General features: G+C 40.5%; 1 protein-coding gene across 1 annotated transcript in view; it reads right to left on the reverse strand.

The window, feature by feature from the left end:
• The window catches only part of RASEF (RAS and EF-hand domain containing), a gene marked incomplete at both ends in the record, with an annotated part of 54,423 nt that overhangs the window by 24,139 nt on the left and 13,278 nt on the right, over nucleotides 1-17,006 (reverse strand). Inside the window, 3 exons of the mRNA XM_084238290.1 lie at nucleotides 2,988-3,083; nucleotides 3,829-3,919; nucleotides 7,045-7,191. Of these exons, the coding sequence (XP_084094416.1) occupies nucleotides 2,988-3,083; nucleotides 3,829-3,919; nucleotides 7,045-7,191 (334 nt within the window). The remainder of the gene's footprint in view (nucleotides 1-2,987; nucleotides 3,084-3,828; nucleotides 3,920-7,044; nucleotides 7,192-17,006) is intronic.

A 17,006-nucleotide genomic window follows, 5' to 3' on the forward strand; every position in this document is an offset into this window, starting at 1 on the left:
GTACTTGGATTTTTTTTGGGTGCAGTGTCCTATAGATGTCTGTTAAGTACACGAGTTCTATGTCTTTATTTAGGGCTCTAGTGTCTTTGTTCATTTTTTGTCTCATTGATCTTTCCATTGGTGAGAGTGGGGTGTTGAAGTCTCCCGCTATATATGTATTTTTTTTAATGTTTGTATTCAGAGCTGATAATAATTGTCTAATATATTTTGGTGCTCCTTCATTTGGTGAGTATATGTTGATGAGTGTTATTTCTTCCCGGTGTATTGTCCCCTTTATCATAATGTAATGTCCATCTTTGTCTCTTTTTACCTTTTTTTAATTTGAAGTCTATTTCATCTGATATAAGTATAGCTGTTTCTGCCTTCTTTTTTGGTCCATTTGCTTGTAGGGTTGTATTCCAATCTTTTACTTTCAGTTTATGTTTATCTTTCGTGATTAAATGAGTTTCCTGGAGACAGTAGAAGGTTGGATTTTGTTTTTTAATCCAGCCTGCTACTCTGTGTCTTTTTATTGATGAGTTTAATCCATTTACATTTAGAATTAATATTGATATGTTGGCATCTGTATTTTCCACATTGTCTTCTTTGTGATTTTATTCCTCGCTTTATTCTTTCTTCTTGTTCATTCCTCTGTTGGTTTTGGCTTTAGGACTTCTTATAGAATTCTTTGGAGTGGGGGTTTAGTTGTAATAAATTCTACAGTCTAAGATTTTTAAGAGTAAAGTTAGTGTTAGATTCACCTATGCTCTCTTCATGGTTATTTGAAAATATGCTTATAAAGTGACTAAAAGCAATAAAATTTAAGTATGATATGAAGCTAGAAACATACAAACACAAAACTATATAAATACATACATAAATTTTGCTTGTTGGTTGATTTATTAATATTTCCAGAACTAAAGTGGCTCAGAAGAATCTATAACACAGACAACAAAAATGTCTTTCCTACAAATAGTTATATCCCCAGGGTGATTTGTGGATGTCCGGTGATTGAATAATTAAGCATTGATCAAAATATACACCCATATTTCACCAAGTCCAAGTCCAAATCTAAGTACTTTAACACTAGACTTTATTCATCTTATTAGATGTGATCAACCAAAGGCTTCCACCCCACTATGTCATGACTGACTCATCTATCACTGTCACTGAGATGAACCATCAATTTTAAGATGCACACCAATTTCAGGAAGTAAAGCTGTGAGAAAATATGAGTTTCTCAGAATCAGTGGCATAAGGTGAAGGCAACTTTAATAAATTTGCCAAGTTTGTAGTTCTTTACAGTCTGTAATTTACTCTCACACACGTTATCTCTTATTCTCTTGCTGAACAACCCCTTCAAGAGGCAGGGAGTCTGGAATAAGTGAGAAAGCACAAACTATGTTGTGAGACCACACCATTGCTTGTCAGCAGAATGATTTTGAGCAAGTTCTTAAACCTCTCTGGAACTCAGTATCCTCTTCTGTGAAGTAGGATATTTACACCTTCCTCAGTACAAATTTGAGAATTCTATTTTTTTAATTATATAAAAGAGCTTAATAAACTACACTCAATAAAGTATTAGATATTAAGGTTAAGATGATAGTTTATTATTAATCCCATTTCAGAGATGAAAAACAAAAGATCATAAAGAGGAAGCCAACTGTCCCAGGCACAACAGGCAGAGCCTGGCACAGTGCCTTTGAGGACTCAGGTCTCAGCACTCCTGAATCTCGATGTTGGGTGCCCATTTGGTCTTCAGCATTTGCTGTATCAGGGTAAGAATCTACTCTCTTCTTGCATACATTCCCTTAGTCTGAGGATTTGGGATGCCATGTAAATAAGGACAGTGACCAGGAGAATCTGTGACTCTGGCAAAAACAAGTTATTTGTTCATTCAAATGCGATAACACAAGCAAAGTATGTATGGCCTAATGACCTGTGGAAATCAGATGTAAAGTTGATAATAATTCCCAAGGCTATTAGGGAGAGTTCTTAATCATTCTAGAGGTTTAAACTGCAACAGCCTATCAAATATGGTTAATCATCACTTACTCTCATTGAATATAAACACTGGAAAGAGCATTACAGTTATATGAACCACCAAGGAGGCAAAGTAATGTGTCCAGATTCACAATGCCGCCTTCAGAGATGATTATTTTTTAAGTGTTCATATTCATTTTAGCTAAGACATTTTCATTAATTATGGAGACAATCCACATAACAATACGTGTGTCCAGTACTAGGTTGGAGCCAACTTGCAACAGCAAGTGAATGACTATTTTAAGCATCTCTTTCCTAACCCTGCACCCATGGTGTCAACTTGGTAGCTTGAAATCTGTAGTGAAAAGGTACTGATAGCAAAAAAGTGGCAAAATCCTCCCTTTCTTGCCTCCTTGATCCAGAGCTAGCTCAGCCAACACAACATCAGGTAAAAGGGACCCTACTCAGTAGAAACTAAATAGAGCAAAGGTTAAAACCTAATCATACCTTTGTTCACACTTCATTGAGTTTTTTTCCTCCACCTCCTACTAATCAAAGAGCCTCTAGATCTAGAACTTTCTATGTAGAAGGGAATATTCAATTCATTTAATCACTGTTCATTGAAACCTACCAATTACCTTTCAGCAAGTCAGGGATAGAGATACAGAGATCCACGACCAGGAAAGAGAGTGCCCGGCTGGCATAGAACAGACAGGCCACTGAAATTGTTGGATTTCAGGGCACCTGATTGCTGGAGACTAAAGAGAAAAAACCTGGGGTTTGGTAGACAACTGTTCAAGGGATCAGAAATATGTATTAGATCCATGCAAAATATAGGTTGACCTTGGAAACAAAAGAAGGAACTCATGGCCCTTTAAAAAATAGTATTTCCAAGGAATCCAATTTGGTACTGCAGTCTGATCCTATCTTGCTTCAATATGATTCCAGGGGTTTTTGGCAGCTAATGATTAGACACACTGACATGCTGGAGCTACTCATAAAAGTCAAGCTTGATGCATACCAACCTTTTTGAGTTTCTTTATCGTCACCTGCAGGTCTCCTACTTCTGCCTCATACTGACGTCTGAGATCACTGAGGGCTTCCTCAGCTTTGCGTTTTTCCTAAAAGATTAAAAAAAAAAAAAGATTGTGTTGCTCTACCTAGGCTCTACAAAATCATGTAGATAAGAAACACTATGACTAATTGAGACTGATACTAAGTCTTCTTCTACACAGGGAAGGAGCAAAGGGATGGTGGAAATAACCAAATAATTAGATATACAGAACTTCTGAGTAAAACCACCAAGTGAAACCTGCATACTCACATCACGTGGAGCTATGCTGTGATAGAGGATGGCAGCGCACTGATGAACTAGTCTATTCATTATTGCTCCTCTCCCATTCACTGGCTAGCACACGTGGACTTCTTTACTGAACTTGTGGCTACTTGAAATTATCCCTTTATTTACATGAATAGGTGTTTGTTTATTTTTTATATTTTTTATATTTATTTCCTTACATCATTTTCATTTTTGAGAGCATTTTATTTCTCCCCTCAGGCGGAGTCCCATAGTTGTCCCACCACCATGCTCCATCACCACTGTCCCTGTGCTCCTTCCTCCTCTCTTTTGGCCCCATCCTTCCCCTGCTGTATCTCTCTCTCTCTCTCTCTCTCTCTCTCTCTCTCTCTCTCTCTCTCTCTCTCTCTCCTTATTCTACCCATGACAAAAGCCACCACCTCAGAAGTGCCTTTATTGAGAGTCGCTGTGGGAACCTGGGCTTCTGCGCCTACAGGTACCCCAGGGTCCATGCATAACAGGTGCCCCATAAGGATCTGTCAAGGAATGGTTTAATCCCACACACTCACATCTTTCCTCGTGTTGTGTTCCGCAGCCTGAATCCTCTGATCCATTTCCTCTTCCATCTCACTCAACTGCATGGCTGTATTGTCGTGGGCCCTGAAATTCAGGAGGATGCACACCTGTTCATTATACTCTTAGATTTGTAATATGAGTGAAGAGAAACTTCCACTTCATCTACTTCAAGTCCTCTATTTTACAGATGAGGAGAAACACACCATTTAAAATAATATTCCCATTTCCACATAATCAAATAGATGGGAAATTTGACCATTTGAGTATAAATTGATATTAAAACTAGATATTAAATAAATAGAAAAATTAGATTAAGTGCTATTAAACGAGGTGGTGGCAAAGAACAGATAAAGATATCAAATTGCTGGAAGGCTCTCAATAAATTCCAGAGTTACAACCCTGGACCCAAAGACTCCATGGTACAGAGATGGTTGGATACAATTTTGAAATTTTACTGTATGAAACAAAGTGTGATATGCTGTCGTCCGTATTTAAAAAAAGAAGGGACCTCAATAATTATTTCCTATCAGCCCATGAAGTAATTATTTCTTATTTATTTCTTATCATCCCATGAAGCTCTAAAATATAGATATGGTTACCCTTTAGAAAAATTCTTTCTTTCATTAACACAATCAATAAATCATATCTCTATAAAGACCAACCATACCGATTTGTCAAAAAGTTAGAAATGGAACAATTTTGTGGAGAAGAGGCCAGGAGAGTTTTATCTATCAAATGTCTAGTAAGCAGATATCTGCCACTTTCCAGTGGCTGAGGCTTCAGGTTAGACCTAAAAATTACTTTTTTGTTCCCTCTCTCAGATAACATATGTTCAATTATCTAAATTTTCACACGCACATATCCGGCCTTCTCAACTGGATTATAACTGACCTGAAGCAGCCACCATGAGATTTAGAGTCAATTCATATGCACCAGTGACATGCTATTAATAAAAAGTACCTGGAGAGTAGCCCTCCGGCCTTCCTGTGTGATGAATTCCGACACCATCCTACTGCTTTCAGCTTACTTTCTCACTCACAACCAATCTGTATATTAGTTTAATTTCCACAAAAAACTCCAAACAAGCTTGTGGGGGTGGGGAGGTTGGAGGTAAGAGACTGAGTAATTTACTACTGTTTTCTGCTCTTGCTTACCTCCTCCTCACCGTACAAGATGCCAAGGTTATGTTAATCAAGTTCGGAAAGTCAGCTAGTTCTAGTTTGTTTATAAATCCCTGCTGTTTAAAGTCTAGGAATTATGGATCTCCACAGCAATTTTTTTTTTTTTTTTAGTGAATGTTGTGACTGCAATAACTAAGTTACATATCCTTTGTTATGACCATTTGTTCCCCAGTTTTTCCTTCTAACCATCTGGTCCCAAGCATTTGGGCACCTGGGACTGTTCCTGGTGTGCTCTTTCAGCCTTTCTCACTTCTAGCATCTCTTTTTTGAAGGGCGGGAGGAAGTAAATCAGCATCATCTACACCACACACTGTTTGTCCCAGTAATTCCTAAATCCTAGTAAAATGCTGCATTGGGCAGGCCCCTCATAACCTAGTCAAGGAACTTACCCAAATAATGGGAACCCACTCTTTAGGTCCAAGTACAGAAAGATAGATTAAGACCCTTCCCCAACCAAAAAGAGAAGTGAGGATGGATGGTCCTTGGTTAAGAGTGTAGGGAATGTTCACAAGTAGCATTTTAATTACTCAGTGAGGTCTCTGACACTGGACGAGAAGAAAAGCATCTACACAGCTTAATGTAATCGGACCTGCTCCCTCCACCGCAGTGGGGCAGCCTAGCTGGTGATGAGAACATACAAATTGCCAGTCTCTTTTATCATTTGTGGGGTTTACATGCTACTATGCTATGAGGTTATATATGAATGTGTGTGTGCCCCACATATCTCTGTGTGGGTCTTTGTTCTTGTGTGTGTTCATGAGAGTTTGTGTGTTTTAAAAGATATTCACTGGACATTACGAATACTCAATATGTGTGTTTGCTAGTTACTCCCCACAGGAGACCAACTCTGGGATTCTGATCCACAGTCTACAGTGCTTGACAGAATTTGGAGTTCTGAAGACCCCCTATACCCTATTGAAAGTCTCTAGGAGGCAGAAGGGAAAAATCAGTCTGAAAGTGAAAATGTTCATAAGAAATTTCCTATGGATAATTCAAATTTTGCATGAATCTCAGTCTGTTAAAAAAAAAAGACCTATTTAGCACCCACATTTTAAAAGATTTTCTCTTTTCGCATTTTAATTACATTCAATTACTCCAAAGGGTCAGCTAGATAGTTTCATCATATTGAGAGAAAGAATAAAGACACAGAGGAGCATCCCAGCGCAGAGAGAGGGCCTCTGATGTAACAGGCTGTTTATAAGTTCTGGACAGAGGCCAGCAGGGGTGTGGACTGGGGTCTGCTGATGGAGCTTGCAGCAGTGAGAAGCACCGTGGGGCAGACCCACCAGGAGCTGTGGCAAACAAAATTCACTCTTTTCTGATGCATGTCAAGGAGTGTGTTGCTTCCAGGGAACAAGGATAACAACACATAAAAATTCTTTTACACTGGATTGCTATTAAAACCAGTAAGATATCCTATGTAAGCCAGCTATGGCTTACGTTAACTGTCCTTTGATAGTAAGGGTTTAGCAGCTGTTAGGCTTTTAGTGCAGGCTGGGTGGGGAGAGCTAGAGAGGAAAAGAGACTCTGTTGGAACCCATCACGTGGGGGCCATGAGCACCTATTAAGTCTCAACACCCTGAAGATGTGAAGATCTACAGCCTCACTGTCCAGATGCAGGCACTGAGACTCAGGAAGATTAAGTAACCTGCCCAAAGTAACACACTTTTCAGCAATAAGGCCCAGCCTTAAATGAAGTCTGCCTGCCTCTATGAAAAGCTCCTGTTTACTTCAAGTGGCTGGATATAAGCTAACAAATCTCTGTGAACTGTCCTGTATGGAATCAGTAGCCTTGAAGAATTTCTGACAGGATGATAGTGACCTACTGAGGGCTGGTGGCTGGCTCTATGAAGACATGCCTGTCATAACCGCCCTCATGCTGGCTTAATTCAGAGGTTCCAGAGTCCTGAGCTTCAGGAAGTCCTCCCACATCATAACATAACAATGCAGTTCAGTCCCTGTGCGGCCTGGGTGGTGGGGCCAGCAAAAGAACCACATGTGCCACCCAGGGAGGAAGGGCCTCAGTACCTCTTCACGGCAATGGCCAGGCTTTCCATCTCTGCGCTCTGGAATTTGATCTCACGGATAAAGTTCTTGATAACATGTTCATAAGGCTGGATTAGTCTTGGCTCCACAAGGTTGATGTTTTGATACAAAGTACTAACTTGCTCTTTCCTGCAAAAAATACAAATAAATATTTAAAAAAAAAATAGATTTGAGTTCAATTTAACCAAGTAAAAAATACAAAGGCAAATTTTCAAATTTTCTTTCTTGAGGAAAGAGCCACATAAAAAAGACACAGGAAGGAAAAAGCAGTAACAACAGCATGACCTAGACCTAGACATGCCGCTGCATTATTCTCCATATTTATTTCTACAATGGACAGCAACTTTATATTTTTCCAATTTTATTGCTATATGGTTGGCAAATAAACATTGTGTGCATTTAGGATGTACATGTGGTTTTTTAAGATGAACAATTTGATGATTTAATAATATTAGAAGATGGGGAGCCTATCAGGGCAACAGAAATGCACACAAACACTTGGGCAGCAATAGCAAACAGATACAGTGCCTAAGTCAAAGAGTGGTTGAATAGCAGAGAAGGGAATGGATTCAGCCGGCCGGATGCTGAGAACACATGCCCCACCTGACAGCGCAGTGCTTCCCCTCTGTGCTCAACATCTGAACCTTCCCAGAAGGAACAGAACTCAAAATCAATCCACAGAACTATGAAACGCTGCAAAATGTGAGGTATAAGTTAATCCAGAAGCTTAGTTCAGCACAGCCCCCGGTGTGTCCCATATAGCTATGAACTCTCATAAATGAACTGCTCACTATGTGCACAGGCCAATTATAATTCAAAACAGCTGCTCAAGTAAAATATTATTATTAAACCTGCAGAAGATGTAAGACACAGAAAGCTGCCATCATCCTTCCTATGAGAGCTAAGAACAATACTGGTTGAATTACTGAGTCATATTTGTATAAGAATAATAAAAGTCTTGACCCTTAGACTGTGAGTTATCATTTCAGTGCACTAAAGGATCATTAACTTCTCTGACTATTGTCACTGACCACTAGCAGGATACAAATCATGAAAAACTTTCTAATTAATAGAAACTTGCCCGTCAGGCATGGTCATAATCTCCTGATTCTTTGTCTATGGGCTAACTGCTCAGCAATCAAACGTTCAGAAGTGGATGGTTCAGTAGATCCCTTACTTTTGGGAATCCCTAAAATGAGAAACAATGATTGCAAATTCTCTTGGGTCCTCTGCTGGTTCTGGCATTATAGAGAATTTCAGAAATTGTTTCAAGTGATGTGTACAAATAGATTAACTATACAAAATGCCTACACTAGCAGAAAATAAGTTGTGGTTAACTGTCTTGCCACAGTCCACCTAAACCTGCCCCTTTGCTACCTTTATTATCAGCACACAGGAAGAACTGGCTGCCCTGAACCCCGCAGCTCGGCAGGAGCAGAGGGACTGTTTCCCACCAGTGGGTTAGAAGGAGAAGTTGCACATTTGCTATTTCCATACCTGATCCCTAAAAGCCATTGTAATACAGCTGGTTCTCATTCTCGTTCACATACTCTCTCCTTCTGTCCCTTTCATCCCCTCTTTTCCTTCTCTCGTTCTTCCCTCTCCAACGCCACCTTCCTCATCTGCACAGCTGAACTGAGGTGGTCTAATGTGTCAAAGCCCCGTGATGAAGTATGTTTGGGTCCTTGCATGATCACAGCAAGGGAAACTGCTCCAGGGGGCTCCCTGGCCACATGGCTCTGAACACAAAAGAAGGAATACACAATGGAATATTACTCAGCAATCAAAAAAGATAAACTCATGCAATTTGCAGCAACATGGATGGAGCTGGAAGGGATCATGTTCAGCGAAATAAGCCAGAAAGAAAAAGAAAAATACCGGATTGTCTCACTCATAGCAGGAATTTAGAAAACCTAAATAAGGGACAAGGAAAAAGACTAATTATAATAAAGTAAAATACAACGAACAACTATAAACCAGAGACACACTATGGGACATGGGGGAGAAGGGAGTAGGATCAAAACAAGGGGGTGGGAATTGTATGGGGACTATAACCAAGATGAAAATGCATACATTGTGCAAAAATGAAAAATGTTGTAAAAAATTTATAAAATTAAAAAATTTACAAAAAAAGAAAAAATAAGGTCATATTTTGTAAAGACAGTAAGACTTGGAAGTTCTGTGCTACAATCAGCTGGAGCTTAGAAAATTTGCATTCTAGTTTCCTGTGATTTTCTTTTTATCATCTTCTTCCAGGTTAAATTATGTCCTTACCTCCTTCCTTGATAGCTTCATATTATCTAAGTAATGAAACTTCTAAGATCAGGGTAAGTCTTTACCACCACCACCCACTCTATTTCAAGGGAAGGAATGATTCTGAAGCATTCGCCCAGTGAAGCCGATATTTATTAAGCACCTTACACATGCAGCCCAGGCAGTGATGCATAATTTACATGTATGGCTCATTTAACCCCCATGACAAATCCATGAAGAATTATTGCTGGTACCCTACTAACCAAGAACAAACTGGGGGAGACAGATAAGCATCATCCTGGTGGCACAGCTGGACTCCAACTCAGCCCAGGACCTCCAAGCCCAGCTGCCCAAGCAAAAAATTGCTCCTTAGGCTAAAGTACCACCCTGAACTGATTCTCAGGACTTGCAAGTGTTTGGCTTCATTTAAAAGAAAATTTGATGTACCAAAATACCAAAATTATGTACCAAAATAAAATTATTTCAAAGCATGCTATGAATTATTTATACGGGGCCTGTTCACATAATAAAAACAAACAAAAACTCCTTTGAAGAATGAAGGCATGACTAAGATTAAAATAAGATAAATTAAAATTTGCCTCAGCTAAAGCTACTCAGGGAATGTGCACACAGGGCCACATTCCTCTGTCCCAACCTGGCCGCCTCTGGCCAGGTGCCTGTTAGGTCCGTATCTGTGTAACCTGAGAGCCCTGTGGATTATGCCCAGAGACTGCAACATAATGCACTTGGCCATTTCCACACCTGATGGTACAAAACAAAAAAGTACTTTATCATGACAAGAGCTAATGCCTGGTCCCTCTTGTAGGATTTAAAACTGTGCCCTGTAATAGGCAGCGAAACACCTGTGGATGTTTTATAGCTCAGTGGACTTGTTGCCAGCACAAGTTTTTGTTCTGCTCCTCAGGGTCCTGGAATTACCAGCCTCCCTGTGCCTTGGTGCTGACGTCAGAGGTTAAACAAGCAGTGTTCGCACAATGCTCCACACAGGCCTCTGTTTTCTTCTGGGCCTCCCTGACCCAGCATGGCACATCAATGCCAAGGAGGCCCCATGGTAACAAGGCTCAATCATCCCTCATTCAGTAAGTCCAGGGCCTGCTCTAAGGTATTGAAACGTGTGTTCACAAATACTACAAATTGTTTACAGGGGTGCACGACAAATACCAGGTAAAAGATTAAGAGTGAAATCATATGGTTAGTCAGCCAAGGCAAAAAACTCTCTCTGCTCCCATGTTGAAAGAGTGACTAACATTCAGAATAATCCAATTTATGTATGCCTAAAGAAAAGATATCAAATGAAACACAATCAGAGAAAAATGCACCCTGAATTATCAACCAGTTTTAGATGTTTAAAATCGAAGCCTATTCATCATGTTTGACAAATTACAAGGTGATTTACATGGTAATGGTTAATTACTGATGAAAAATTCACAAATTAAAATTCTAAAATGATTCCTGGGAAAGAAGCATTTTAAACTGCAAGCATTCCCATTGGAGCTAAGAGGGATATTATGTGAACTTAAAAGGAAAAAAACCAGGTATAAGTAAGATGTATAAGGGCCTCCCCTGGTGGCGCAGGCGGTTGAGCACCGTGCTGTGAAGCTGTCGGCAGCCTCTGCAGCACCAGTTTGATCCCGGCCAGCTGGCAAGGGTCCCACATGGTGCGGCAGACCTCTCCTGTCTCGCCCGCTGCTCCCCTTAGCAGTGTATTTCGTCAGTCTGCCTGTTCTGTTCCCCACTCTGTCTCTGGTGAATCCTCTCACCCTCCCACACATCTGGCCTGTACCCCGGTTCTTGTATAAAATAAATAAATAAATCTTTAAAAAAAAAAAAAGTAAGATGTATAAAAATTTCCGAGCTCACACATTTCATAAGACTAACGTTTTACTTGGAAGAGTACACACAGGCACCTATGCTTCTGTATTGTAAATGCAATACAGCCTGTATTTAGAATTCCTGGACACCTCTGGGAGCAGGCAAGACAGACAACACCCCTCTACCAAGCTCAACAAGAAGACAAACCAATTTTAAAAATTGGTCAAAAAACCTTAATAGACACCTCACCAAAGATATACAGATAATAGATAAGCATATAAAAAGATGCTCTATGTCATTGTTCACCAGGGAAATGCAAATTAAAATAACAAACAGAAAACACCACACACCTATTACAATGGTAAAAATCTAGAACTCTGAAAACACCAAACACCGGTGATGGTGTAGAGCGACAGAGATTATCATCCATTGCTGGTGGAAATGCAAAATGACACCATCACTTTGGAATACAGTCAGTAGGTTCTTAAAAAAATGAACATTGGCTTGGCTGTTGGAAAAGTCATGACGCATTTTTTATGTTTTCTAAAAAATGGGTCATGACTTTTCCAACAACCCAATATATTCATTATATTCTACCATACAATCCAGCAATCATGCTCCTTGGTATTTATCCAAAAAAGTTAGAAATTTATGTCCGGGGACAAAACCCTCACATGGATTTTTATAGAAGCTTTTCTTCACAAGTGTTTTCACTGGGAAGCAATCAAGAAGTCCTTCAGTAGGTAGATAAACAGTGGCTCACCCAGACAAGGAAATATTATTGCACAATAAAAAGAAATGAGCAATCAAGCGATGGAATGACATATTACTAAGTGAAAGCCAATCTGAAAAGTACATATTGTATGAGCACAAATATATACATTCTGGAAAAGGTAACCTTCATGAAAAATTCAGTGTTTCCAGGAGTTGGAGGGGGCAAGAGAAGGAAGAACAGGTAGAGCACAGAGGATTTTCAAGGCAGTGAAAATGATACTATAACGATGGGTACAGGGCATTAAACAATGGTCCAAATGCACAGAATGTCCATCACCAAGAGTGAATCCTAATATAAAATAAGGACTTTGGCTAGTAATGGGGTGTCAATGCAGGTTCATCAGTTCTAACAGATGTATCATCTTGGGAGCTGTTCATAGCAGAGGAAGTCATGCATGTAGGGAAGGGACTAGGCATACGGGCAATTTCTGTACTTTCTTTTGATTTTACTGTGAACATAAAACTGCTCTAAAAAAATAAGATCGGCCTCCCCGGTGGTGCAGCGGGTTGAGTGCAATGCTGTAAAGCTGTCCACAGCCTCTGCAGCACAGGTTCGAGTCCCCACCGGCCAGGGAGATACCCACATGGCGTAGCAGACCTCTCCTGTCTCCCCTGCTACTCCCCTCAGCAGTGTATTTCAGTCTGTCTGCCTGTTCTGCTCCCCGCTCTGTCTCTGGTGAATCCTCTCACCCTTCTGCGCCTCTGACCTATACCCCAATTCTTGTATAAAAATAAGTAAATCTTTGGGTCTTCCCGGTGACGCAGCGGTTGAGCGCTGGGTTGCGAGGCTGCCCGCAGCCTCTGCGACGCCGGTTCGATCCCCGGCTGCTCCCCAGCCTCCAGAGGAGGGTTCCACATGGCACGCAGACCTCTCCTGCCGCCCGCTGCTCCCCTCAGCAGTGTACTTCGGTCCTTCTGCCTGCTCTGCTCCCCGCTCTGGCTCTGGTGAATTCTCTCACCCTCCCATGCTTCTGATTGTACCCAGTGCATGTGTGAACAAACAAACAAATAGATGAATAAAAAAAAAAAGCCTCTATAAAAAAAATAAAAATAAGTAAATCTTTAAAAAAAGATCATTTTAAAAATCTGACATTTTAATATTTTCTATTTGTGGTAAGAATAATTAGTATATGCTAAGGTGACAACAGTTGATCTTTCTAAATGCCCTGAATGAACCATAAAATCCAGCAAGGCTGCTAGAACAGGGCAGCATTCTCTTTCTGAAGTTTAAATCTTTCTTTAAATACAGGATGTGGCTCTGCCCACTAACAACCTGGAACCATCTTCCTATACCTGTGATTGCAGTCTATGTTCTCACAATACGTCTCAGTTACACAAATAACTCAGTTACCAAACAGTTATCTGGCCCTCCCTTCTGAAGAAGACAAAGATCTCTTCATATTGGTCCCTTTGCCAGCAGATTGGATATTCAGCCACCGATGCCTTATCTAGGGCTCCCTGCCCAAATTTATCTTCTCAGATAAAATTCTTTCCATATTCAGTCACCGTGAAAAATATTTTATTTACCTAAGTACTTATTTGGGTAACATTCCCCAAAAGGTTTTAAAATGGAAACTTCCTGGAAGATGACAGTATGAAAGATTTATTCAGTCTAGAAACATTTCAAATTGCAAATTGCTTCCTATTTAAAATCACTGACATTGAGTTATTGGGAGTGTGACAATGGAAGAAGGAAATAGAAAAAGCAGAGGCACTGTGCTGAGAGTTGAGGGAAGGCACCCTCAGAACAGCTGAGGACTTCTTCCGTCATGAAAGAGTCTTGACAGAGTAAGTGAGGTGGATGCTACATTCCTCAGTCTTAACTGAATAGAGCAATGAAACATGCCACAGAATGTGAGGACTGACCCTGAGTGAGACACATATGACATTTCATGACACAATGAGGTAATTAATAACTGTCAGCCATGACTATGATCTGCTATTCCTCTTCACTCCTCTCTCCAAATGAATTAGAAAGAAGTGGTTATCTCCTGTCTGCATCTGCATTATGTTCCAGAAAAAGGCTAAACGGGAGAAAGCAACATAGGGCAGAAGCCCCACAGACTGAAATGTTGTCCTAGTGTAACAGGGTGGTCCCCAGGAAAAGGGGAAGTTTCCGGCTCCCTGCTGCACCCAAAGGAGGGTGGAGGTAAAGAGAAGCTGGAGAAGGAATGGAGGAAGGAAGGAAACAGGATGGACCTGGAGGAAGCACATGGAGCAGAGACACATAAAGAAACTACACTTGCCTTTTGGTAGTGGACTGGTTGACACAGATGTGGGTGAGAGACCCATTGAGAGGTGACAATGGCAGCTTTTACCTTGATTTTGATTTTGCTCTTTTCCTCCCAGACTTGTCTGGTTATTTCTGACCCTTTTCTGTGGGTCCGCACTGGAAGATGTTTTAGACTTGTGATAGGCTTTGGGGTCTTGCTCTGGGCCAATCCCGTTTGGGTGGACTTTTATCCAAAAGGGGACGGGTAACTTTGGGTGCTTGGTTTAGAAACTATATTCTTTGTCTTTCCTGTATTGTTCATTAATTGTATTAAAGTCTTACATATTTTGTGTTGATGCAGCCGATGGCAGAACCTATTTGGAACAGGTAGATTTGGGGGTTCTTTTTTTTTAAGATTTATTTATTTATACAAGAATCAGGGTATAGGCCAGATGCACGGGAGGGTGAGAGGATTCACCAGAGACAGAGCGGGGAACAGAACAGACAGACTGACCAAAATACACTGCTGAGGGAAGCAGTGGGCAAGACAGGAGAGGTCTGCCATGCCATGTGGGATTCTCGTCGGCCGGCTGAGATCGAACCCGTGATGAAGAGGCTGCAGCTTCACAGTGCAGCACTCAACCGCCTGCACTACCAGGGAGGCCTAGATTTGGGGGTTCTAAGGTACCCCTCTCCCTGCCCCATAACAACAGGGGTGCCCAAGCAGGGGAACTAAATGATGAAAATTGGGTCATGCCCCAGGTCAGTCTACAATGTTTATAGTCACAGTCAGTAAACCTTCCCTGTAAGGCACTAGAAACTATTTAACATCTGTTACAACTCCTGAATTGTGCCTTTGTAACAATAGCCATTGACAACACATAGTTTGTCTGCACTCCATTAAACCTAATTTACACAACAGGCAGAGGACCAAATGGGCCTTCCTTCCATCCCTAATGGTATAGTCTAGTAACATAAGCCCTTCAGCAGAGGACTGGGGCTAGGACATACAGACCTAAGCTGCCCATATCCAGGAAAACAGGCCTTTGTTCAGCTAGGTTCACATCATTTTTTCTTCATATATGGCCTTCACAGTATCAATGTGTTATACCTGCATGCACACAGGTATTTGGGCAAGAAAGATAGGGTTGGGGAGAAAATAAGTGTTATGTTTCTGCGCAAATTTTCCCTTAAGACAACATCTGTCACCTTCCTAGGTTTGCCAGGGACAATCCCACTTTATATTTGCCCTGTATTGTCTGCTTTAAAATTTTCACAGAATTTTCCTTTTGTTAATCAGAAAGTTGCACTAACAGCTAATAACTATTATTAAACTGTGCATTAACTCTGCATTAAAGTTATCCAAAATTGCATTAAAATAAGCCAGAGTGAGTGGCTCTGTATACTTTATGCCCAGTTTTCACCTAATAGTGTGTGAGCTATCCATGCTGTAAAAAGAGATTGAAAAGGATTGGGAAACAGTTTTATCCCTCCCTAATCAAAATATATTTTAATATAAGTCTCTGATCAAAATAAAAACTTTTTGTGTTTCTATCTAAAAATCACATGCTGCACATCAGCCAAGGTGCTCCAGAGTGTCACCTCCTCCAAGAAGCCTGCCCTGACTGCTCCAAACATAAGAAATCTCTCCCCTACAGATCCCCTGCCACTTTTGGTCTGAAATTCTGTGTGCTGAGGTTTCTGAGGTGTTTGCCTCTCCAACCACCTTACGGGCAAGAAAATGTGCTGTAGATTTTACACAATCCGCCCTGACCTTAAGAAACTCTCAAAGTTCATAAGAGTCTCCTACAAAAGATCATGCAAGTAAAGAAGAATTTCTTTTCTATGACAGCATTTTTGAACTATAGTAAAACTATTTGTATACATGGTAACATTTGTTTAGCTATTGTACAAAAATTGTCATAGAAAAAAATTTAAACCTACTTAAATTTTAAGAATCACTGCTTTTTACCTACTTACCTTGCTACCTATCAAATATGGAGAGAAATCAAATGACTTTACAGTTGCTTTTATGTAAGAAGATGGACCCAAAACATGAAATTAAAGCAAAATTAGTTGTAGAAATTTTGTTGCACATTTTCTCAACTGCATTTCTCCTGTAAAATAAAATGTTGACATCTTTAATTGGACTCTCCACAGTGAAGACCCTTTGAGAAGCCCTTGGTTTCAGCCACGGGTGCCTGGGGCGTATTTTCCGCACGGTAGACGCTTTCTGAGATACACTCTATTGCCTATCAACTCTCCACTTCATTGCTTTCCCAGCATCCTGCTGGAAAGTTTAATTACTTTTTCATTTAACTTTTGGAAGAAACGACGGGTGATTTTCTAGAATGTGATTTTTAAAAGAAGGTAGCCAAAAATCCTATTAAAATCTGACTTTTTCACATTATGCCAGGATCAGCTGTCCTGAAAACTAGTCCACTTTCAAGCCCCCAGAGCTGCAGCCCACCAATGGAGCAAACAGCCTTCAGATTTGCAAACACTATCTCTGGAAGGAATCTGACCTGAAGCCCTCAGGAGAGCCAGGAAAAGGAAAAGGTTTCTCTTAATTGAGTCATCACCTTACCTCACTGGTTCGTCAGATAAGGAAAAAGCAATTTCAGTAAACTGTGTATTTACATTTATCTCAGTTTATATTCCTCATCCCAAACCTTTACTCTTTCCTGGTGCCCATTCCCAGTTCCCTGTTGTATAAGCTGCCCTCCTCTCTCAGCTAAGGATTACATCCCTCTGGGGCAGCACAAATGGCCCAAAAGCTACTACGCAAAATGAAACTAAATGCTTCACAATTGTTTTAAATCCCAGTACTAAAGAAGGAGGTGTAAAAGTTATTACAATAATTCACTTGAAT

Source organism: Talpa europaea (assembly GCF_964194135.1).
Source record: "Talpa europaea genome assembly, chromosome: 7".
NCBI classification, from domain to species: Eukaryota; Metazoa; Chordata; class Mammalia; order Eulipotyphla; family Talpidae; genus Talpa; species Talpa europaea.